At 47.0% G+C, this 24,094-nt stretch overlaps 1 protein-coding gene across 3 annotated transcripts in view; it reads left to right on the top strand.

Moving 5' to 3' along the window:
- The window catches only part of RFX4 (regulatory factor X4), a gene marked incomplete at both ends in the record, with an annotated part of 160,628 nt that overhangs the window by 85,484 nt on the left and 51,050 nt on the right, over window positions 1-24,094 (top strand). For 2 of the 3 annotated variants that reach the window (XM_080706411.1, XM_080706410.1), the window contains 4 exons: window positions 6,130-6,191; window positions 11,117-11,330; window positions 13,127-13,204; window positions 20,473-20,636. In XM_080706411.1, coding sequence (XP_080562537.1) covers window positions 6,130-6,191; window positions 11,117-11,330; window positions 13,127-13,204; window positions 20,473-20,636 — 518 coding nt within the window. Of the gene's footprint in view, window positions 1-6,129; window positions 6,192-8,825; window positions 8,921-11,116; window positions 11,331-13,126; window positions 13,205-20,472; window positions 20,637-24,094 lie in introns of those variants that run through there. The other variant, XM_080706412.1, reaches the window with a different exon arrangement.

The raw sequence follows: 24,094 nt of genomic DNA, 5'->3' as shown, positions 1-24,094 counted from the left end.
CACTTGTAACCCCAGTTCTTGGGAGGCTGAGGTTGGAGGATCACAGGTTCAAGTCCAATCTCAGCAACTTTGTGAGACCCTTAACAACTTAGTGAGACCCAGTTTCTTTTCTCTCTTTGTGTGGTACTGAGGATTGAACCCAGGGGCATTCTACCTCTGAGCTATACTCCCAGCCCTATTTTTTTATTCCTTATTTGGAAACAAGGTCTCACTAAGTTGCAGAGGGCCTCACTAAGTAGCTGAGGCCGGACACAAAATGTGATTCTTCTGTCGCAGCCTCCCAAGTACTAGGATTATAAGTGTATGCTGTGCTCGGCTGAGAGATCCTGTTTCAAAATGAAAAATAAAAAAGTCTGAGGGGTGTATCTTGGAGGTAGACTGCCCCCTGGGTTCAATCCCCAGTACCAAATAAGGAAAAAAAAACTTTTTTTTTTATGGAGAGAAGAACAGCAAGGAGATGCTTATTAATGAACACAACACTTTAGTTAGAGAAATAAGTTCAAGAGATCTGTTATACGGCATGAATACTGTAGTTAATAACAATGTATTGCATTCTTGAAAATCGCCAGCAGAGTATGGTGGTACACACTGTAATCCCAGTGCTTGGGCGGCTGAGACGGGAGAATTGCAGGTTCTAGGACAGACACAATAAGTAGTGAGACGCTCATCAACCTAGTGAGACCTTATGTCAAAATAAAAATAAAAAGGGCTGGAAGTGTAACTTGGAGGTAGAATGCCCCTGAGTTCCATCCTCAGTTCCACATACAAAAATGAGCCGGGTGTGGTGGCGCACGCTTGTAATCCCCATGCTTGGGAGGCGGAGACAGGAGGATCGCGCTGGTTCGAAACCGCACTGGCTTAAAAGACCCTGTTTCCAAAAAAAAAAAAAAACAAAAAACAAAACAAAACAAAAAAAACGTAAAATAGGTCTGGGAGTGTAGCCCGAGAAGGGTTCCATCCCCAGTACCACCAAAAAAAAAAAGAAAAAAATTGCTTAGATAAGTAGATAAGGTAATGCACATGTTAGTTCAATTCAGTCCTTCCACAGTGTATAAATATTTCAAAACATTACATTTTATACCATAAATGTGTAAGTTTTCTTTATTGAATTAAAACTAAATTTGTTACCTAAAAGATTCTTAATTACCTAAATTATACCTAAAAAGATTCTGTGGACTATATAACTATGGTCACCAAGCAAGTGGCCCTGGAAGGACTTCTGGGAAGAAATAAGATTCCAGCTGGACATTAGGCAGACAAAAGGCCAGGGGAGAGGGGGCCGGACGGCTGGCCAGTGAGGACAGCTGTGGAGCATGGAGGGCGGGCGGGCCCTGGATGGCCAGACACCAGGGGTCCTGGAGGTGAGCTGGAGCCTGCGCAGGGCCACCAGGTGGGACCTGCTGGATCTGGACTTTGCCCAGTGGCATCCTGGAGAAATGGCCATGGTGAGGCAGGACTGGAAACAGGGTGATAAAGAGGCTATTGCAGCAGGCCATGTGTTTGTCCTGGGCTGACAGAGACGGAAGTACACAGTAGAATCAGGATAGAGTCGAGATGGAGGGGAAAGAGCTTGGTCCCAGACAGGAAGTGGCAGGTGCAGTCCTGACTTGGACAAGAAGAGCTCTGCCTGGTCATGCATCAGGAAGGGCGTGGAGGAGTGTGTAAGCAGGCTGGAAGAAGGAAAGGATCCTTAGAGTGGGAGAGCACTCTGGGCTTGGAGATCCAGGCAGAGGGAACAGTAAGCGGCTAGCCAGATCAGCAGGTGCGTGTAGCCTAGGGAAGCCTGGGCACGGCTGGCTTGGAGGCTGGGGAATCAGCAGGGAGAGATGGTAGAGGCCCTAGTACAGCAACCAAGGAGCCTGGGACCCATCATTTCCAAGTAGGAAATGAAGTAATCACCCCTTTAGACAGAGCCTTCTGGTGTGGCAGTAAAGCCAGGGGCAGGGCGGCCAGTTGGGGATGTGCCTGGTCCTGAGAGACACGTGACCGGAGCAGTAGTGGGGAAACAGAAGCAGCGGGGCCCAGGAGACGCCTGAGAGGCAGAATCCACAGCAGAATCACGTGGGGTTGGGCGGGGGTAAGACCGTAAGAGTCTGTCTTGAGTGACTCAGCGGAAGGTGACGTGGGTCACAAAGATAGTAAACTGCATGTCGACACCCATATTATTCAAAAGAAACAAAAGGAATAATATTCAAAAGGAATAAGTAAATCCACGGTGGAGTCATGGGTTCAGCCAATCGATGAGTTCCCAGCTCCGGGTCAGGATGCTGCAAAGGACTGTTTATCTGCTTAACTGAATCACAAGGGAGGAGGGACCGGCTCCGGGAGGCCAGGCCCCACCGCCAGCGCTCGCTGGCGAGTCCTCCCAAGGCCCCTTCGCCTCAGGCAGGCACCGGGGTTTGCCTGTGTGCTCTGTGGTTGTTGTGTGGGATACCATTTGAGTAAACACTTAGGAGGATTTCAGAACTCAGCCCAGTCTCTTAAATCAAGTAATAATAAGGCTTAACAACCAAAAGAAACAATGCTGCTCTCTTTTATTATTTACAGATGATTTGCAGGGGGTAGGAAGGAATTTAAAGAGAGATGAAAGAAAAAGCTCGCACTGTGGCGTCCTTGGCTTTTGGTGCCACTCTCAAGAGTTTCTTGAACTTCTATGGTCAGTTAAGAATATTTCTAATAAGGAAATCCTTTTCTATGCACATAAAAGTTGATTTAGTACTCAAATCTTTTATAAAACCTTCTTTGTTCCACCCACAATCCCACTACCTTAAAAAGGGTCCATTTTTATTTTTCCATGTTCTCTGTCTGTTCCTGCATTTGTACAACCATGAATTACCACCTCAGCATAAACATAGTTTAAGGTCCACTATCTCACTTAACATTACGCCCTAAGCACTTTTTATATCATGACGTAGTTTTTGTTGCCGTCATTTTTAATGGCCGCATGAGTTCTGTTGAGTATATGTGCAATCTGTGTGTTTAGCCAGTTCCATATCATTTGGCATTTATCTCGTTTCTAATTTTTCACTCTCATTAGTAGCCCCACACTTCACTTTTTATTATTTTATTTATTTATTTATTTATTTATTTATTTATTGTGATACTGGAGATTGAACCCAGGGGAGGTATGCCTCTGAGTCACACCTCCAGCCCTATTTTATATTTTAGTTTGAAATAGGTTGCTGAGAATCTCGCTATACTATCAAGGATTTCCTCGAATCTGCAATCCTGCTGTCTCGGCCTTTCAAGTACTGGGATTACAAGCGTGCATCGCCACACCCAGCCACTTTCTCTTATTTTAGATTACTTCCTTGAAATTAATACATCAAAAAGTATGAGTATACTGTGGCTCTTGACAGATGTTTGTAAACAATGCTTTGAGGGAAAGGTTGTACTAAATATGTCTTCAGTGACCTGAGCAGTCTCGTTTCACTACAGCTTTGACGGCACTGAACGTCAACATTTTCAAAATGTCTGCTGGTATCCAAGGGTTCAGCATGGTCGCCCACTGTTGTGTCCATCAGCATGGGAGAAATTCCCCAGAGATGAACATAGGAAGAAGTAACTAGTATGCACTAAGAGAATATAAGATACTAGTATGAGAATAAGATACTAGTACCTTAGCTCCTAAGATGATAGCATAGGATAATGAGATAATAAAATAGTATGTATCTTACTGACATCAGGGCTCCTATCATTCTATGGTGTTATCTTCTTTGCTTGGGAGGTTAGGAAACTCAGAACTCAAATTCCAACTCCCTTTTAAACAATGTGAAGAACCCCTGGCTCCAGGTTTGCCCTTGCATTCTTCCTCCTCTATCTCTTCTGGCCTCTCTCTCCCTGTTCAGTATTGTGCCTTCATGAACAGCTGCTCCAGATCCTGCTTTGAAACCAGTTGTTGATGAGAGTCTCTGGGGCTCAGCCACGGGTGCATCAAACCCAAGGAGATGAGGCCACCACACCTAGCTGCCAACGTCTCATTGGACACAGTAATCTGAGAGGCATGTAGACGAAGTGAGGGGCCCCTGTCAGTCCTCAGTCTATGGAGTTAGGGTTAAAGAAACTGGGATATGTTGCTTCCACAAGCGGCATTCTTACATAATCCAGAAAAGAATCGTTTTTGTTCACTCACGAGATAATATCACTCATAGTATCATTTTGAGTCATTAGGAGATAGTATTTTTCAAGTCATCTTTGCTTCCAAAGGTGTTTTTGTGATGTTATCACCTTTGACTTCTTAGCCTTCTTGTGGGATCAACCTTTTCTCACCCACTTTCAGATGAGGAATCACTGCCCCATCCAGTCTTCACCCTGGAGATGCCTGGCACCCCAATACACAGCAAGCTGCATGCTACCTGTTCCCAGGTTCTCCATTTCTCTTTCACTTGGCCACTTCTTTCCATCCAGCTGATGCCAGTTTAGTTGGGGCTCCCATCACGTGTTCCTTCAATTAGGAAAGACTGACCTAGCCCCTAAGTCCTCAGATATCACAGGAGGAAACTAAGACAGCAGTTAAACAGAATGTCTAAGATGAAGCAGCTAACAGCCACATGTTGAGTGGTTGAGTCAATCCATCGATGTGAGTGCTGGTGTGTGTAAAAGAGGGTGTGGCTGGATCGGAGGAGACCCAACCCCATTGCTAGAGAAAGCACCCGAGACCCATGGCCTTCCAGGGTGCAGGCCCGCTCCCTCTGGCCATGCACATCTGCCCAGTGCTCAGGGAGGTGGAAAAGCTTCTGGAAGAATCAACTTCTGGAAGAATTGGATTGGACTTAGGAAGAAAAGCTCCTGGAAATAAACGGAGACGAGCCATCAGGGCGGTCTGTGGAAATAATAACACCGATTGGGTTCTTACTGGTCCAGGCTCTACCGTGAATCATGTACACACATTTACTGTTGTGAAGTTCACAGGGATCCACAAAGGCAGCGTGTATTGTCGTTTCCCTTTCACAAACAGGGTAAGGAACTCATTTGAATGTGTACTTGCCCAGGGCCACCCAACCTGACAGCTAGCTGAGTGCCGCCTCACCCAAGGAGGCTGACCCCAAAGTCTTGCACCAAACCTTCCTTCATAGGCCTCTCCACGGCCCCGGTGCGTTTCCACCTCAGGAGATGGTCTCTCCTGGTTTCTTGCGAACCTGTGTGGTTGCCCTGGGCCACAGCGGCCGCCCGCTGTCCTCTCCTCCGCAGGCGGGTAAAGGACACTCTCTCCTGACAGTACTCAGAGCGTCATTCCACGACGCGCATGGATGGAGCTCTTCCCGGGTGTCGGGTGTCGAGCCCCTCTTGCACCTTGCATGCGAGTAGGAGAGAGACAAGCCCGGCATTCAGCTGGAAGCAAACAAGCGACCCTGTTTAGCGGACGGTGCTGAGTCATTAAATGAGACCCTGTTTAGCAGATGATGCTGAGCGGCAAAGCGACAGAAAGCAGAGGGACATTGCCTGTGCGCAGAGGAACGTTGTCCCCAGAGCTCAGTGGTTTGAGAGAAGGAGCCAGTCTGGGAAAATCTGGGTGCCTTCGTGTTCTTCGCCGCGGGCTCCAGTAAAAAAGGGAGTGAATCGTAGGAGAGGAGGCCGTGACCAGCCGGCCGGCACAGAGGCCCAGGGCATGTTTGGGTTTGGGGTGTGACAGGAGCCACTGGAGGGCGTTATGCAGGGCACCGCCTGGTGCCCTTCTGTGCATGAGCAGGAGGGAGTGAATCACCAAGGGGGATCGTAGCCCCACTACCATCCAAGCCCCCTGCCCGCCTCCCAGCCCTGGCTTCTCCAGGGCCCCACAAACTCCCAACAACCATGGTGACAAAGCCTTTATTTTATTTCATGATTGCCATTTGTAAAACTCAAGTCACAACTGGAGGGGGGGGCACATGCTTGTAACCTCAGCATTTGGGAGGCTGAGACAGAAGGATCATGGCTCGAGGACAGCGTCAGCTACTTAGGCCCTTTGCAACTTAGTGAGACCCTGTTTCAAAATAAAGAATAAAAAATAGGGCTGGGGGTGTAGCTCAGAGGTAGAATAATGCCCCTGGGTTCCATCCCCAGTACCACACACACACAAAACCAAAAATCCCTCAAGTCACTGCGCCCAGCTTCTCCCTTTGGGTAACCGATTCTTGTGTTGATTTACAGATCATAAGGCAGCAGTTTCCTCAGCTGACCACCAGAAGACTCGGGACCCGAGGACAGTCCAAGTAAGCACCAGACAGACAGACAGACAGACAGACAGCGTACGACCCGGGCTGCTCACCCTGAGCTCGGCAGCAGCCTGGCAGGAGGTCTGTGCCCGGAGGGAACCTGGAGGAGCTCTATGACAGCCCGCTCTGCTTCTCTCAGAACCCTTGAAAGAGAGGTGGTCCAGAGCCCAGGCCCTTTGCCCAGCCGCTTGATGGAGTCTGATTTTGTGCCGCCTGCCTTTGGCATTGTTTTTAATTGTCTAGGCGTTGTTTCAAGGGGTATCGTGTGGCTTCTTGGACAAGCCGCGAGTTACTTGGACTGTTTTGTTGAGCAGACCCTGCTCTGTGTGTCCAGGAGGCTAGAGAAGCCAATGGATGGGCACTCATCCCTGATGGGGACCAGGCAAGAAGCCCCTGCTGGGCGGGCGGGTGGCGGTACTCAAGGTGCACTGCTTCCCTGCCCCAGCCCCATCGGCCAACCCGCCAGTACAGGGTTCAGGCTTTGGCTGTGTGGGTACATTCATGCTTATACTGGGAACATTCTGGTGATCAAGACAGACACAAAGAGGATAGTAGTTGAGGATAACAAAAGGAGCCGGGGCCAGGATGGCCTTCCTGAGGAGAAGGCCGTGCAGATGCCTGTCTCCTGACAGAGAAAGGGGTCTCTGCCAGCCCTGCCCAGGTATTGTTAATATCTGGATTTTATAGGACATGCCTCTAAGGATGTTTCAGAAATTGCTGGATGTTAATCAGCATCCCATGAAAAAGGGCAGGTGGTCATGCAAGTTAAACAGCTTCTTGTACCCAAGATTTCTCAGAACCTTTGTTATGCTAATGTGCAGGTGACTCCACTAGGGGGTGCCTTATTATGCAGCATTGCTAAACCTTTGAACAGGTCAGCGCAGAGCGAACTATAAAACACAGAAACGTACCAGAGGTGGTAGTGTATGCTTAATCCCAGTACTTGGGAGGCTGAGACAGGAGAACCACGTAGGTTTGAAGCCAGCCTCAGCTACATAGTGAAGCTCTCAGCAACTTAGTGAGACCCGGCTTCCAAATAAAAATATAAAATAGGTCTGGGAGTGTAGCCTGGAGGTAAAAGGCCCCTGGGTTCCAATCCCAGTACCACAAAAAATAAATAAATAAAACAGAAACATACACACACCTTGTCAGCCTTATCTCTAAGGGCATTTTAAAAGCATGTACATACTGTCACCTTGGGCAAGACCCCCAGGCCCTGACCTGCCACTGTCATCCCTGGACACCAAGCACATTTTTATCTGTCAACAGTGAGTTTTACTTTGGGAAAGTTAGGGAAAGAAAATGGATGACCAGTGCAGGGTGTGGTGGCCCATGCCTATAATCCTAGTACTTGGGAGGCCAAAACAACCTCATATGGAGCCAGACATCAGCAACGTAGTGAGAGCCTGTTTGAAAACAAAAAAGTAAAAAAGTAAAAAAAAAAGGGCTGGGGGGTTGAGTTTGGAAGTAGAATACCCTTGGAATAAATTCCCAGTACCATAGAAAAAAAGAAGGAAAGGAAAGAAAGAAAGAAAGAAAGAAAGAAAGAAAGAAAGAAAGAAAGAAAGAATGAAAACAAAAGAGGGTGGATGATCAAACAGGAAACACCTTTTTAGTAAAGTTCTGAAAATAATGAGATAAACTTTTTTGTGTGGCTCAGAAGCTGTTGGGGCAAATTCTGAAGGGACTTTCTGAATATTTTTGAGCAAAAGACATCTCAAAATAAATTCCTAAGACTTTCCTAAAGTGACTGACCACTCTGGAAAAACCAGCCCTTATAAAGAAACGTTCTGGTATCAGCTGAGAGGTTTCCACCTTGGTAAGCTTACAGAGTACAAAAGCCAAGTCCCTCCCTCCTGGTTGCAGCTGAACACACAGTAGGTGATTTAAAATGTTGAACAGAGGCCAGCTGTGGTGGCGCACGCTCGTCATCCCAGGGCTTGGGAGGCTGAGACGGGAGGATCCCAGGCTCACGGCCAGCCTCAGCTACTTACTTAGTGAGGTCCTCCTTAACTTAGTGAGACCCTGTTTCAAAGTAAAGAATATGAAATAGTCCTGGAGGTGTAGCTCAGAGGTAGAATGTCCCTGGGTTCAATCCCCAGTACTGAAAAAAATAAAAGTTGAACAAATGGGTGGATGGATGAATGTTGAATGAATAGAAATGATTTTTGGACAGCTTGAAGTCTTTGAAGAATCTTTGAAAAATCACTGGCTCTAATACATCATTGTCCATTTCTAAGAGTAGTTGAAATAGTAAAAATAATAAAGTCAGAAAGTAAAGACAGTCAAAAATTTAACAGAAAGGCTTTCCATCCTATGTAAAGTGAAGGAAGTTCCCTTTCGTCTATATGTGAGAGCCTGTTTTTTTCTTTCCTTTCTTTTCTTTTGTACTGGGGTTTTAAAGAAACGTGGCCTAGCCTAAATATGACTGTCTTCATCTTAAGAAATGAGGAAGGGGAGCTTTTGGAAGCAAGAGGCACAGCATAACTGCCTGCCCACCGGAAGGGTGCTTCCAGAACCAGCCCCTCCCCCAGGATGGAAAGGCAGTTATAGACAGTTGGGAACTAGAAGGCACAGAAGGCAGATCGCAGCTCAACACAAAGAACTTTCTGATAAGTAGATCGGCTTACGATGAACTGGGCTGCCTTGGGAGGGCCCGAGCTCTTCATCCCAGGCGGCATTCAGATAGACTCGAGATGCCCACTGAGCAGAAATATCACGGAATGGTACCTGGAGGAAAGGGGTGGGGGAGAGGGAGGGTTTGGAAGCCCATCTCTTCCCTCTCCATGCAAACCTTCATGGTGACTCGAAGTGCTTTCTCATTTCACGCTAGGATCTTGTGACTATCACCAGATCCACGGGTAGAGAAAAGCCGTTGGCATGTCGTGCAGTGTTTCTGAAAGCGAGGTCCATGAGTTATGTTAGGATTGCCATGGGGCTGGGGAAATCCACGCAAGACCTACTAGACTGGAATCTTGGGGTGGGGGCAGGAGTCTGATATGTTCTGCAGGTGATTCTTATTGTTAGTGAGGTTTGAGAATCACTGGCTTTGTGGTTAAAAGCACTTCAAGACCTGCCTCTGCTCCCTGCTCACTGGGTGATGTTGGGTGATTATTTAAATTCTCTGAGCCTTAGTTGCTTTGTCTATAAAGTTGGGATAATAACCAGTTCTAGTCTCGAAGGGACTTGGTGAGGTTAAATAAGAATGTGTGTGTCAGGCCCTTGACACTAAAGATTAGATTTGTTTGGGAGGTACTAGGGATTGATCCTAGGGCATTTCTACCTCCAAACTATACCCACAGCCAATTTTTTTTTTAAACAAGGGCTCACTAGGTTGCTGAGGCTGTCCTCAAACCTGTGATCCTCCTATCTCAGCCTCCTAAGTACTGGGATGATAGGTATGTGCCATGTCACCTGGCTATCACTATTATGCTTCAGAATTACCTGTGGTGCTTTTTTTTTTTTTTTTTTTTTGTACTAGGGATTGAACAAGGGTCAGTCAACTTCTGAGCTATGCCCCCAGTCCTATTTTTTTTTTTTTTTTTTTTTTTTTGGTAGTACTAAGGATTGAACCCAGGGACATTCTACCTTTGAGCTACACCTCCAACTTTATTTTTTATTTGGTCTCACTAAATTGCAGAGGGCCTCACTAAGTAGCTGAGGCTGCCTATGAACCTGGGATCTTCCTGTCTCGGCCTCCCAGGTACTGGGTTACAAGCATGCACTACCATGCCTGGCTTTTCCTAATTCATTTTTTAATTTTGAAACAGTCTCACTAAGTTTCAAAGGGCCTCACTAAGTTGCTGAGGCTGGCTGGGAACCTCTGATCTTCCTGCCTCAGCCTCCCAAGTACTAGGATTAGAGGTACGCACCACCACGCCTAGCTAGCCCATACGTGATTCTGACACACGTCAGAGCTTACCATCATGCTATTTTTCATCAGTATAAAACTGTGGCTTTGTACTCAAACAGACCTGTGGTTAAGAACCTGTTCTTGTCCTAAACAGCTATATGATTTAAGCAAAGTACTTGGGCTTTCTTGCCTCTACTTTCTCATCTTTAAAATTTCCACAGAGTTATTTACAAACTAATGCATGTAAAGTACATATAAGTGCTCAATAGATTATAGCTAAAATCCAAACAAAATATTGTTTCCTTCCCTCCTCGATCTTAACTGAAACATTGCCATTATTAAGCCCATTTTGAATTCATCAAAAATTCTGGTCTTTGTGTTTGACATTTGGTGTCAAAGCATTGGATTTGTTTTTCTAAAATACAGCTCTAGCTGGGCATGGTGGTGCACACCATGGTAAATCCCAGTCCTTGCGAGGCTGTGATAAAGTGGATCACAGGTTTAAAGCCAGCCTCAGCAATTTAGCAAGATCCTGTTTCCAAATTAAAAAAAAAAAAATAGGGCTGGGGGATAGCTCAGAGGTAGCATTGTGCCTGGGTTCAATCCCTAGCACCCTAGAAACAAAACAAAACAAAACAAACTCAGTTCTATGAGACTGCCACTCATGATGAATTTCTGTTGGAGGGGCAGTTGGCAGTCATAAACACATCCTGCCGCTTGGGTCCCCACAGCGGAGGACACTCAAGTGCTGACCCCCTGTGATCCCATTTGTTATACAGATGAGATCAAGTACAAATGGAAAAGTTTTCCTCCCCTCTCTGCAAAGTCTTTGACTTAATATTTTCTGTAGGAGGCAATTTTGGTTATTTTTACCTGCCTGATTGATGGCTGGCAACACGGAACTTTGGTTTAATTCTAGACTTCAGAGCTATCAGGAGACCTTACAGGAGAGTTAACCCTTCTAGCCCCGGGGAGGATGTGCCCAGCCACCCCCCACACCAACTCAAGAACCCCCATTTACTAACCGTGCCTGTGGGCCCCTCTACCTCTCTCTCTCTCTGTGGCCAAGGTACCATTACTATGGCATTGCGGTGAAGGAAAGCTCCCAATATTATGATGTGATGTATTCCAAGAAGGGAGCCGCCTGGGTGAGCGAGACGGGCAAGAAGGAAGTCAGCAAGCAGACCGTGGCTTATTCACCCCGCTCCAAGCTCGGAACGCTGCTGCCAGAGTTTCCCAATGTTAAAGACCTGGACCTGCCAGCCAGCCTGCCCGAGGAGAAGGTGACCACACCTCTGGGGGTAGCTGCAAATGGGGGGCCTCCTCCCCTACACACACACACACACACACACACACACACACACACACACACTCTCTCTCTCTCTCTCTCTCTCTCTCTCTCTCTCTCTTTCCCTCCCCCTCACTCATTGCAAGATGGTGACTTTAAACATACAAGCTAGCCGGGCGTGGTGGTGCACGCTTGTAATCCCTGCGCTTGGGAGGCTGAGACAGGAGGATCGCGCGGGTTCGAAGCCAGCCTCAGCTGCTTAGTGAGGCTCTCAGCAACTTAGTGAGACCTTGTTTCCAAATAAAATGTAAAAATGGTCTGGGAGTGTAGCCCGGAGGTAGAAAGCCTCTGGGTTCCACCCCCAGTACCACCAAAAAAAATAAATAAATAAAAATAAACATACACAGCTGTAGTTAGCTTCATGGGAGCTACCTGTGTTATCTCTACAACTTTTCTACAAATCTAAAATTATTCTAAAATTAGGAAGTCTACTCTACCTCTGTCATATCTATCTATCTACCTTGATCATAACTATACACTATCATATATCTATCATAATACAGGAACTCCCTGTATTTTCTCTACTACTTTTCTATAAACCCAAAATTATTTTACTTCTGTAAACCTATCCACTTCTCTCCTTGGACTCCACCCATCTCTCCTATCTATCTGTCATCTCTGTCTATCCATCATCTGTCTGTCCCTCCACCTACACACCTGTCCTAGGATGTTACATTGTCCCATTTCACAAGGGAAGAGCCCCCCTCATCTGGATTGCTTTTCCATAGGATAAAGTTCATTTTCCCATGTGCTACAGGGGATCTGGTGAAATCATATTCCCAAAGACAAGGAAGAATTTTATAGGTGCAGTAAATCAGGTACTTCTGATCCGAGTCTATTTGTAACGAAGTATCAAAGAAACAAAGCTGGGGTGGGGGTTCCCCTGGGAGCACCATGTCCCTGACACCCCAGGGCTCTAACACACATGTAGCTTTTGCTAAGCCTCCCTTCCACACAAGCAGCCGAGATACAGCGGAGGGAGGGACACGAGATCTGCTTTCAGGAGGCTTGTAGTCAAACGAGGAGATGAATGCGTGTAGGCAAGCTCAAGTTTATATAAAATGCATGGCTACGTTCTGAAATGAAAGAAAAGAACTGGCATCTGTAAAGGGTGCTTCAAATCTAAGAACAGGTAAAATCTTGAATTTTGGTCAAATTTTAATTTTTGGTCAAACTCCCTGCACCATGACTTTAAAGTTCCCAGACGAGTGGGAGAAGGAGTAATACTTTTCTAAGCAGATTGCAGAAAATTCCCAAGTCTTATGTTGATTTGGGCAAACGCACTTCCTATAAGTATATACTGGGTTTTAATTTTTCAGTATTTTGCCCAATGAGGAGAATGGAGTTCCACAAGCTCTCCTGAGCTCTCTGTGCTGTGCGCCGTGCTAGGCCCTGACACAGAGCGTGAGTTACCTGCCAGTTTTACTTTCCTGGAGCTCACAGTCTCACGCAGGTGGGAAGCGGGGCAAAGAGAAGCCGAAACCTCCTGTCCTGCAAGGTGAGATGACCCAAACACGCTCGGGAGCTGTGCGAGCCTGGAGCAGGGAGCCTGGGGTCAGGCACGCCGCCACCCAAGGAAACCCTGTCCCCTGCAGGGCTTGCAGAATAAGTAGGTGTTTGGTGAATTTCATCTGTCCAATAGGGAATAAATGACATAAAGGTGGCAATTTCTACAGTGGTCACATGTGTACTAATGTCTGCCTTTGTCTTGGACCTTCCACCCACCCCCAGGTTTCTACCTTTATTATGATGTACAGAACGCACTGTCAGAGAATACTGGACACTGTAATACGAGCCAACTTTGACGAGGTGAGTCAGTAAGTGTCGGGCTGTGGAGGTTTTGTATTAGGATGTTACACTTGACACTGGCTCCCGCTTCATGAGCTCTGGGGTGCTAGGCTGGTGTCTGGAAGCCCTTGACACCTGTCGGGTCTCCTGGTCCCCACGGGGCCCCGGGGTAGCAGAGTTGTGCCTCCCATTTTACAGAGTGATAGTGAGAAGACATATATTTCACCCTCTAGACGAGGGGCCTTGCTGCTTAAAGAAAGTGACCTTCAGGCCAAAACGGCAGTGAAGACAGCACCCTAGGACTGATGTGGGCATTTATTTGGAGGGATGAGGACACTAGCTGTAAAGGAGCTATAAAACCCAGCCGTTCTTGGTGGAAAATCTCCTGGAGATTGCTCCTGTGTGTGTTCTGGGGAGGGCTGAGCCTTGGAGACAGGCTGAGAGTGACGTGAGGCGTAAAACGCTCTGCTCCTGTGTTCTGCTGCCTTTCACCGTGGTCTCAGAGCATCAGTGCTCCCTGAATTCTAATCTGTTTGTTACTTGGGTCCTGGACATAGCTCTGGGAAAGGCAGCGGTGTTGGTAAAGAATTACTGTCCTTCTCTCAATTTTTATTTGCTTCCTTTCTAAAGTGACCTTCACCTGGGCGTGGTGGCACATGCTTGTAATCCCAGCGCTTGGGAGGCTGAGACAGGAGGATCGCACAGGTTCGAAGCCAGCCTCAGCTACTTAGGCTCTCAGCAACTTAGTGAGACCCTGTTTCCAAATAAAGCATAAAAAAACAGATCTGGGAGTATAGCCCAGAGGTAGAAAAGCCCCTGGGTTCCACCCTCAATGACTTTTAAAATTAAAGCTGGGCATGGTGGCGCACACTTATAAGCCCAGCATTCGGGAGGCTGAGACCGGAGGATCGCAGTTCGTGGACAGCCTCAGTTATTTAGTGAGGCCCTTTGCAACTTAGTGAGACCCTAGTTCAAAATAAAGAATAAAAAAGTAGGGTAGAGGGTGTAGCTTGGAGGTTGAATGCCCCTGGGTTTCATTCCCAGACCCGCAATAAATAAATAAATAAATAAATAAATAAATGATCAAATTACTTGAATGACTATTTCAGTGGAATTAAAGAAAGACCACTGTTTTCTCTCAAGCTGTCCTTTGGCTATATCTTACATTCCAAAGATCATTGAGATCAGAGTAAATAATTCATGATCGGTTAAGATAACACTAGCTGCTATAACAAACACCCCCCGCCCCAAAATCTGAACTCATGGGAAATTTATTCCTCTTTTGTCACAAGCCATTATACACACTGTGGATTGTGAGGCTGATGGCGGGTTTGGGGACTCCAGGGTCTTTCCATCTTGTGGTTACCTCCTGCCCCAGAGCCTTGCAGTCCCACTGTTCAGCTGAGGAGTAGAAGAAAGTATACAGGGAAGGCATACCCCCTTCTTGCCCTTGTCAGCTCAGAAATGAAACATGTCACCATATGTGACTGGCAAGAGCTGGTCCTGTGGTGCCACTTGGATGCAGCAGGGCTCAGGGAGGATGACCCTTCACTGGGCAGAAGTCTACACTAGAGGGACTTCTGCCTCCAATGGACAACTGTCCCTGTCTGCCACAATTATCAACAGAATTTATGCTCATATGTAGCTTTAGTCAACCCTAAACTCGCTCTCATCACCATAGTTCACATTTGTTCGCTTAATTCCAACACTTATTTAGCACCTACTGTTGCCACACACCATTGGAGAGATAAGCAAGACACAGCCTAGCAGGGAAATGAGGCATCAAACCAACAGTCAGGATGCTGGAAGTACTGTGAGTGGTCCAGATACTGAGTGAGAGGGACCAAGCGCTCCTAAGGGAAGAGCAGCGGGCTTGGATAGAAAGCCCGGCTCTGCCTTCCCAGCCTCAATTTCACGTCCTAGAAAGGAAGGGATAGATCAGTCTGGTGCTGTGGCATATCCCGGGAATCCTGGTACGTGGGATGGGAAGTTTGACGCCAACTTAGGCAATTTAACAGGACTGTATCTCAAAAGTAAAAAGAGCCAGGAATGTAGCTCAGTGGTAGGATGCCCCTGGGTTCAATCCCTAGTGCCAATAAACAAACAAACAAACAAACATCCCCACCTATCTAATTCACAGGATTACTAGAAGGAGCAGACAAGACAATGCCTGGCAAAAGCTCTTGATGAGCTGTGAACAGTCGTACAAATGCTTGCTCTTGTTAGATGTATCATCCAGAGAGGTCCATGGTCACACAGTTGGGTAAAGACTGGATCTGTTATCATCTGATGCCTTCAGTCTCATGTTCTTTCCACTCCCTTGGCATGGATATTTGGTGACAGTTTTTGAGGTTGCTAAACAAGATATGGTTCATCCTGCAAAAGAAGGAAGGCGGGGGTATTTTACCTCTGCGGAGCATGACTCCCCCTCCCCCCGCCAGAGAAGTCATTGGTGAATGAATTATGGATGTATTTGATACACCTTGGCTTTATTGTTTGTATAAAGTCTTCGTGATCTTTGGTGTTGGTTGAGGTGACAACTTACACTAATATCACAATCCTTAAATTAACTTGTCTGTTCCTTCATCGTCCTCCATCTCTACCATTGTAGTATAAGCCCGGAGGGTAGGAAACTGTCTTGTTCACTGCAGTATCCTGGCCAGCCATACTCTTGAGCTCTCAGTAAAGTTTTTTTGGGTGTATGAGTGGTGGACTGATGGATGGGTGGGTGGATGGGCAGGTGGATGGGTGGGTTGATATGAAAATGCCACTGACTTATAACATTGCCAAGCAAGTAGGGGATTCTCTTCCTGCAAAGGCTTCTCCAGACAGCATCATACAGTGAGCTGTAAAGTCCCATAGCCCTGTGTCTGGATCCCAGATCCACTACTCCATAGCCTATGGCCTTGAGTGAAGTACTTACCTTTTCTGAGTCTTGATTTCTTTATTGTAAAAATAGAGATAACAATTATACCTACCTCAGAGTAAAATGGCTGGAATGCATATGAAATTATGTATATGATGTCTGATTTTGTAGTAGAATATCATAAATGGTAGATTTTAGATAGTTGTTATTTTAATGAGATCTTTTCAATACTACAGCAATTCGGTACCCCAACTGTAAGTCATCAGACCTGTTTCCACAAGTTGTCAACTTATTAGCAATAGACAAAACATAGACTTGGGAAAGAAAGAGAAAATGAGCTTAGGTGTTCTTAAGGAAATCTCCCAATACCGGATCAGGGGAAACAGGTTAAGAATTTAGGTGATTGAAACAGATAACCCAGAAAACGTACTTTAATCATTTTTATATAATTTGTGGTTCTTTCATCTGTGAGGAGTAAGGGGAACTTGTCAGAATTCTTTTTTTGTGTGTGTGTGGGTCTGGGGATGGAACCCAGGAGCATTCTATCTCCTAGATACACTCCCAGCCCTATTTTTTATTCTTTTAAAACAGAGTCTCACTGAGTTGCAAAGGGCCTCACTAAGTATTAGCTGAGGTTGTCCACGCAGTGCCGTCCTCCTGTCTAAGCCTCCCAAATGCTGGGATTACAAGCGTGCACCATCACGCCCGGCTCGTCAGAATTCTATTAATACATTTCCATGTTTTAAATGCCCACCCAATGCCAGAAATTTCCATAGGTTATCTTATTTCATCCCAACAATAGGTAGGAATCATGGTCCCAGTTTTAGAAATGCTAACTTTCATACGTTTAGTCCTGAGCACCAGATTCAACTGATTGACTCAACATGGTCAGATCAGAGGCCCTGCTCTTCTGCCCCCAAATCTGATTCCCACCGCCCTCCACCCAGCTGGCAAGCCCAAGCCTCCGTCCTGGCCTCTGCCTCCCCGACCTCTCTATCCAGTCTCCTGGCTGGTGTCAGCCCTCGTTCTGAACACGGTGCCTGCCCCTTCCACGCCTGACCTCTGAGTCTCAGCGCTAGAGCTCTGCTCTGCTCTGCCTGTTTCCTTTTCCTCCTGTCGCCGAGGAACCAAGCCACTGGACACTACACAGTGGAGAGAGGGGAGGGAGATCAGAGCTGGATAATGCACTTTCTACAAAAGCTGCCAGGAAACGGGACCGAGCGGGAACAGGCTGCACAGACAGCTGCCTGCTAATGACACTGATTTCCCACAGATTTGTTTTATCCTACAAAGCAGTTGATCTTTTCCTGACTTTTTGCTAGAAACTGACTGCTTATATAAAGGGGGGGGGTGTTGGGCTGCATGCACAGAAAGTCCAGTAAAGCAGCTGAGTTCAGAATCTACCAGCTCTTGGGAATCCACCTGCCAGAGCTTATTTATTTTATTTTTATTTATTTTTAATTTTTTTAAATTTTTTATTGAACATAAATGGTATACATTTAAACTATACTTGATGCCCTCTCCCCCCTCCCGCCCCTGTTTTCCCTTCCCCCCTCCCAGCAATAAAACAATGATTGTCCCGGGTAACCATGCCATATTCATAATTTTACATCTATTCAGATGTGGACCCTCATTAATCAAGTTCAGCCTTCCTCCTCCTCTATCTTTCCATTCAAGCTTTGCTGGTATTTCCCCTCCATTATCTGGAGTACCACTGGTATCCTCTGGATTCCCTTGTTTGGGCATGTTAGCGGAAACATATGTACCTTCTCCTTCTGTGCTTACTGGCCAGAGCTTATTTAGAGTAAGCTGAACAGACAGGAAGGTCCGGCACCGGCCTGAGGTCAATGCCAGGCGTGAGCTGGGATCGGGGGACAGCACAAGGTCCTCCGGAAGGCAAGCACCTTGTCCACGAGTACTGGCCATCTCCAGGCCTAGGCCAGGCCAATGGTCAGCCACTGGCCATCTCAGTGACATGACAGGAGCCTTGAGAGGTGAGCAGAGCCAACGCCATGCGGGATCCTGCTAGGTACTACCCAGAAGCTGAGGCAAGAGTGCCCAGACCCCTGGGGCGGTCCCCATCACTTGGGTAGCTGCACTACCTCCAGACGTAATGATAACAGGAGCCAGACTTTACGAAGATTCCTTAATGTGTGAAGTCCTAGCATTTTACATTTTACTTCTGAGCTACACCCCCAGCCCAATTTTATTTTATTATTATTATTTTTTGCGGATCTGGGGATGGAACCCAGGAAGGAGCATTTGACCTCCGAGCTATATCCCCCTGCCCTATTTTTTATTCTTTATTTTGAAACAGGGTCTCACTAAGTTGCTGAGGGCCTCACTAAGTAGCTGAGGCTGTCCACAAACTGTGATTCTCCAATCTCAGCCTCCCAAATACTGGGATTACAAGCGTGCGCCACCACACCCGGCTTATTTAATTATTATTTTTTAAACAGGATGTCACTAAGTTGCTGAGGCTGACCATGAATCTGCAATCCTCCTGTCTCAGCCTCCCAAAGTCCTGGGATCACAGGTGTGTGCCCCCCACACCTGCCCCTTTTTAGAAATCTTCACCAACCTCTATGTAGTATTACTCCTTTTATCATGTTTTACAGATAAACTGAGGCTTAGGGATATTTATGCCTCAAACCATCAATAGTCACAGTCAGGATTGGAAGTCAGTCTCCACTCATCCACATCTTCCTGTCTTAATTTCCTACCTGGCTACAAAGTTGACTATGTATATGTATATGTATATGTATATATATTGGTACTGAAGTTCTTGGAAACTCTACTTCCAGGCTATACTCCCAGACCTATCTTATACATTTTTTAAAAATTTGGAAACAGGGTCTCTTAAGCCAGAGAGGCTGGCTTTGAATCTGCGTGATCCTCCTGTCTCTGCCTCCCAAGCGCGGGGATTATAAGCGTGCACCACCACGCCCAGCAAACTTGGCAATATTTTTATTGTCATGGCATAAACAAGACTGTGACTTAGTCTCACAACTTACAGACCTGATTTCTTTCACTACTTTGATCACGTTTGGGGCCATTACAATCTTCTCTCTAGGAAGTAATGGGTGTGCCTCTCTCTTCAGGCCCCCATGGCCCCCACTGGGTGCTTACACTGGGAAGTCCGGTGGGCCGTGGGCACCAGGGAAGCCTGTCCACGGGAAGCTGAGCTCGGCCCACCAGGCTGGGTTCAGGCAGGCTTCACCTCCCTTGTGAGAAGAAAGCAAGACTCTGCATCTAGGAGAGGCCAAAGGATGCTCTGCAGGCTGCCGGAGCAGGGACAGTGACCCGGGGAACACCTGGGCCCTGGGAATGGGGAACAAACCCAGTTAAGGGTAAAGAGCAAACCATGAGACTAAGTGGTGGAAGGACCGAGGCAGCCACAGGATCTCAGCGCATTCGTTCCCTGGCTTGCAATCTGGCTTTGGACATGAACCTTATGACTCTGTATGTGGGGGCACAGATCCTCAGCATATGTTACGAGAGACCGGCCGGTCATGGCTGGCCTGGAGGAGGCCTTCAGCAAGGAGAGAGCAAAAGGCGAGAACAGCACCATCTTCAAAGTGCTGGACCACAGGGGCCATGCCAACTCCCGTGTTGGGTCAGGATTGATTGGGGGAACCAGGGGCGTGGGAAATGCCACATGTGGGGTTCAAGAGTGCCCATTCCTGGGAGCAAGAAGGGCACGTGGTCCAGGAACCACACTAGGGCTATTAGAATTTATAAAAATACAGAGTTATGTATTTCCACATAACTTCGCGATGGACTGCCTGTCCGTGGTATCTGGAGTCTGGATAGTTAGGGGATGTTGTATATACAGGTTCGCCGTCTTCTGGTTCACTTCCCTTACCCCGTCCTAACCCCTGCCTGCTCTTCCGCCCACCTCCTGAGCTCACACACTGAAAGGTATGGTGGGGGCTGGGGGATCACCAAGGGCTTCTTCCACTCCGCCGTTCCTTCATCAGCAAGGCTCAAGCTCCTGCTTGTGTTAACAGCTCCGTTTCCAGTGCCCACTCTGTTCCTACTCTGTGCTCGTGGTCTGGGGATAAAAAGTTGATCGCACATACTTCGCGTGGCCACGTAGCTTACTGCCCAGATAAAACTGTCTAGTGTCCCACAGTGGCATCAGCCGGCCAGGCTGATGTTCTAAAGAATTGGAACATTTTGGGTGTGAAACGTCTCTTGCCCTTTCTCTGGGTTTTGGCACATATTTGAATGGGGAGAATTTCTTCCCTCTCCTCCCTCTGGCCCCAGTTCTCTGAGCTGCATCCGACGGTGGGCATGCCATCCATGTGGGCAGGGGGATGGCTTGGGGCAGGAGGAGCTCCCTGCGCCACGCCAGAACGTGTCCCAGCTCTGTCAGGAGCGCCCTGTCTAAACTTCTGCTTCCCTATGCGGGTCCACACAGGTTCAAAGTTTTCTCCTGCACTTTTGGCAAGGGATGCCGCCCCACATGCTGCCCGTGCTGGGCTCCTCCACGGTGGTGAACATTGTCGGTGTGTGTGACTCCATCCTCTACAAAGCAATCTCCGGAGTGCTGATGCCCACCGTGCTGCAGGCGTTACCCGACAGGTGGGCACAAGCAATCGCAAGTATTAATCACTCCTGCTTCTCTTTTATTGATTATAACTGGGCACTGACCCTTGTGAACATCATTAATATATTAGACTTTTAAAAATTATATTTCAGCCGGGCGTGGTGGCGCACGCTTGTAATCCCCACACTTGGGAGGCAGAGACAGGAGGATCGCGCAGGTTTGAAGCCAGCCGCGCTGGCTTAAGAGACCCTGTTTCTAAATAAAAATGTTAAAATAGGTCTGGGAGTGTAGCTCAGAGGTAGAAGGGCTTCCAGGAACCCCAGTACCACCAAAAAAAAAAAAGTTCATAAGGGGAGTGTGGTGCTCAAACTTGTACTCTCAGCATTTGGGAGGCTGAGACAGGAGAATCACAGTTCGAGGACAGCCTCAGCTACAGTGAGGCCCCTTGCAACTCAGTAAGACCCTGTTTCAAAAGTGTAAAAAATACGGGTGGGGGTCTAGCTCGGAGGTCGAATGCCCCTGGGTTCCAACCTCAGTACTGAAAAAAAAATTATGTTCATAATATAAATAACATGTTCATGTTTTGAACTGTTTGTGTGGTTCAAAACTCCAAAGGTAAGCCAGGCATGGTGGCGCACGCTTGTAATCCAAGCATTCAGGAGGCTGAGACCTGGAGGATCGTGGTTCGCGGACAACCTCAGCTACTTAATGAGGCCCTCTGTAACTCAGTGAGACCCTGTTTCAAAATAAAGAATAAAAAATAGGGTAGAGGGTGTAGCTCGGAGGTCAAATGCCCCTGGGTTCCATCCCCAGACCTGCAAAAAAAAAAAAAAAAAAAAAAAAAACTCCAAAGGTAGAATAGAGTATACAGTGAAAAACCTCCTCCAACCCCAATGCTGTTCCCCAGACAACCTCATCCCTCCCCAGAGCATCAAACAGAATAATTTTCCTGGGAATGCACCCTGATCTCTGCTATGCACAGGCAATCCATGCGCATGCGAACCTTTCTACTGCAATGATGACACCGTATATATTAGTTTTGTGCCTTACTTTAAGGCCAAGCCAGGTAGCCTTGGAGATGAAGCTGAACTGTTTCCACAGCCCTGTGGACGTGGTCTCTTCATGGAGCGCCACGCTGCCCTCTGTCCGGGGTGCTGACCACCTGCCTCATGGTCGCCTCCAGAGGTGGGGAGGAAGGCCCTGCTGCCTCCCTGGAAGGCAGCCTCTGTCTGGCCGTGTCCTTCCTCACAGGACTCTGCTCCCCTCCGGGTGGCCTCTCTCCTTCCAGGTTGTCCTCTGGGCCCGGGAGTTGGTGGGAACCCTGCTGCTCCTCTCCCCGGGGCTGCAACAGCGTCCCCGTGGGTCCCCCGTGCCTGTGCACACACCTGTATGACTTGACTCTCGCAAGTAAATCCTCCCATTTTGAGCAGCGTCTGTATATTGTTGGGATTTCTTGTAGGGAATGGATCAGAGAACATTCCACAATGGTTTATAAAAAGCTGTTTTTATTTTCTATAACTGTACAGACTTTTACCATATTGAATTTAATGGGTTCTCTTGATGTTTCCAGTGTTGTGCTAGAAACTTCTATTAGATTTGTCATAGGGAATGATGTTGACAACTACCTTTTTTTTTTACATGATGAAGTGTATTTGTTTTCTGTGGCGCTGTAATAAATTACCGCAAGCTGGGTGGCTTAAATGACAGAAATTTATTCCCTCTTACTGGATTCCTCTACTCGTGTCCACACCTTTCTGTGTTGTCTCTTGTAAATAAACCCATGCTCCGAAATCAAGGTGTCGACAGGTTCGGTTCCTTACGGGAGCTCCGGGGGAGATTCTGGTGGCAGCCAGGAGTCCCCGCTGTCCCTTGGCTTGTGGCTGCATCAGTCCAGTCTCTGCCCCTGTTTTCACATCACCTCCTACTCTGTGTCTTTCTGCCTTCTCCTGTTCTATTTATTATAAGGATACCCATCACTGGATCTGGTTAATACAAACTGATCTCAACTGGAGAGCCTTAACTTTATTATCTCTGCAAAAGACTTTTTTTCCCAAATGAGGTCATCTTCACTAGTTCTGGGTAGACATATGTATAGGATAAGTTTCTAGAGGCTAAGTTCCTGGTTTAAAGGATATGTAACTCAAACTTTTCTTAGTGAACTTTTATTTGCATTTCTCTTATAACATGAACTTGAATATGTTTTTCTATTTAGTAATTGCTACTTTTCTCATTGACTTTAGGAGCTTTTCATTTATTGTGATATTAAGTATTTATATGTGATATCAGTCCCAAATATACTCATCTTGCTCTTCAGTCTTCGCCATATGAGAAATATATTTAAGTTATTGGATTTATTGGATCTGGTTTTTATATCATCTAGATTCTGTGTCATAATTTAAAAAGTCTTTCCTGCTGGACATGGTGGCGCACGCTTGTAATCCCAGTATTCAGGAGGCTGAGACATCCTTAAACTTCTTAAGAGGTGCCTCAGCTACTTAGTGAGGCCCTCTGCAACTCAGTGAGACCTGGTTTTAAAATAAAGAATTTAAAAATAGGGCAGAGGGTATAGCTCAGAGGTCAAATGCCCCTGGGTTCCAGCCACAGACCCCCACACACACAAAAAAAATAGGGCTGGGGGTGTAGCTCAGAGGTAGAATGTCCTTGGGTTCCATCCCTAGTACCCAGTACTTTTTTTTTTTTTTTTTGCACAGAAGATTAAGGTTCATCTGACAGATGATGTTTAGTTTTACATAGTCACTTGTTCCTCAGTCTGTCTGTGTGCTTTCTGTGTTTGGTGGGGTTGGTAATAAGCAGGATCTAAACACTCACACTCGCTCCCCACCCACCGGCTCCGGCCCTTCCTGACTCGCTAACTCAGAAGAGCATGCTGAAAGGCAGCTGAAAAAGCATCCATTGCAGAAGCGTCCATGATCATACACTTGTATTCACAGGAAAGGTTTATTTTTCTCGAATTTGGGTTTTTCCACCTCTTTCAAGTGACCTTCTTCTGCTTTAGCAAAAGAAATTGTGTGTACACGAGAGTATTTTGAATTGGCCAGGAGGATAAGATACAAAGAGGGAGGACCAGGCCTGAGATGCTGGAGGAACAGGCAGTGAAGCCGGGGAGACCCTGGAGATGAGAGGACAGGACACCTGTGTGCGCCGGCAGACCTGGGCTGAACCTGGGCTCACGTCTCTGGGGCAAATGGATAGCTTCTCTGAGCCTCAGTTCTCACCTCCCTGTTGGGCCTAACAAAGGACCTACTTCACACACCGAGGTGAGGATTAAACAAGCAAGTAGGTGTGAAGTGCTTAGTGCCCCGGGACCTCATTAACAGGCAACTGCTATTATCACCTCCAGCTTGTTGTAACCATTGGAGGTCACTCAGTGCAGACTTAAGATGCTGAAGGGCGGAAGCTGCAGAGGCAGAGCCTCGTGCACAAAAGGGAGAAGGAGGATGTCAGAGGAAGTGCAGGGCTGACCTAGGAGTCC

This window comes from Muscardinus avellanarius (genome assembly GCF_963383645.1).
Source record: "Muscardinus avellanarius genome assembly, chromosome: 11".
Lineage (NCBI taxonomy): Eukaryota > Metazoa > Chordata > Mammalia > Rodentia > Gliridae > Muscardinus > Muscardinus avellanarius.
Note: the sequence above shows the minus strand (reverse complement) of the source record. Positions and strands in the feature narration are given on the sequence as shown.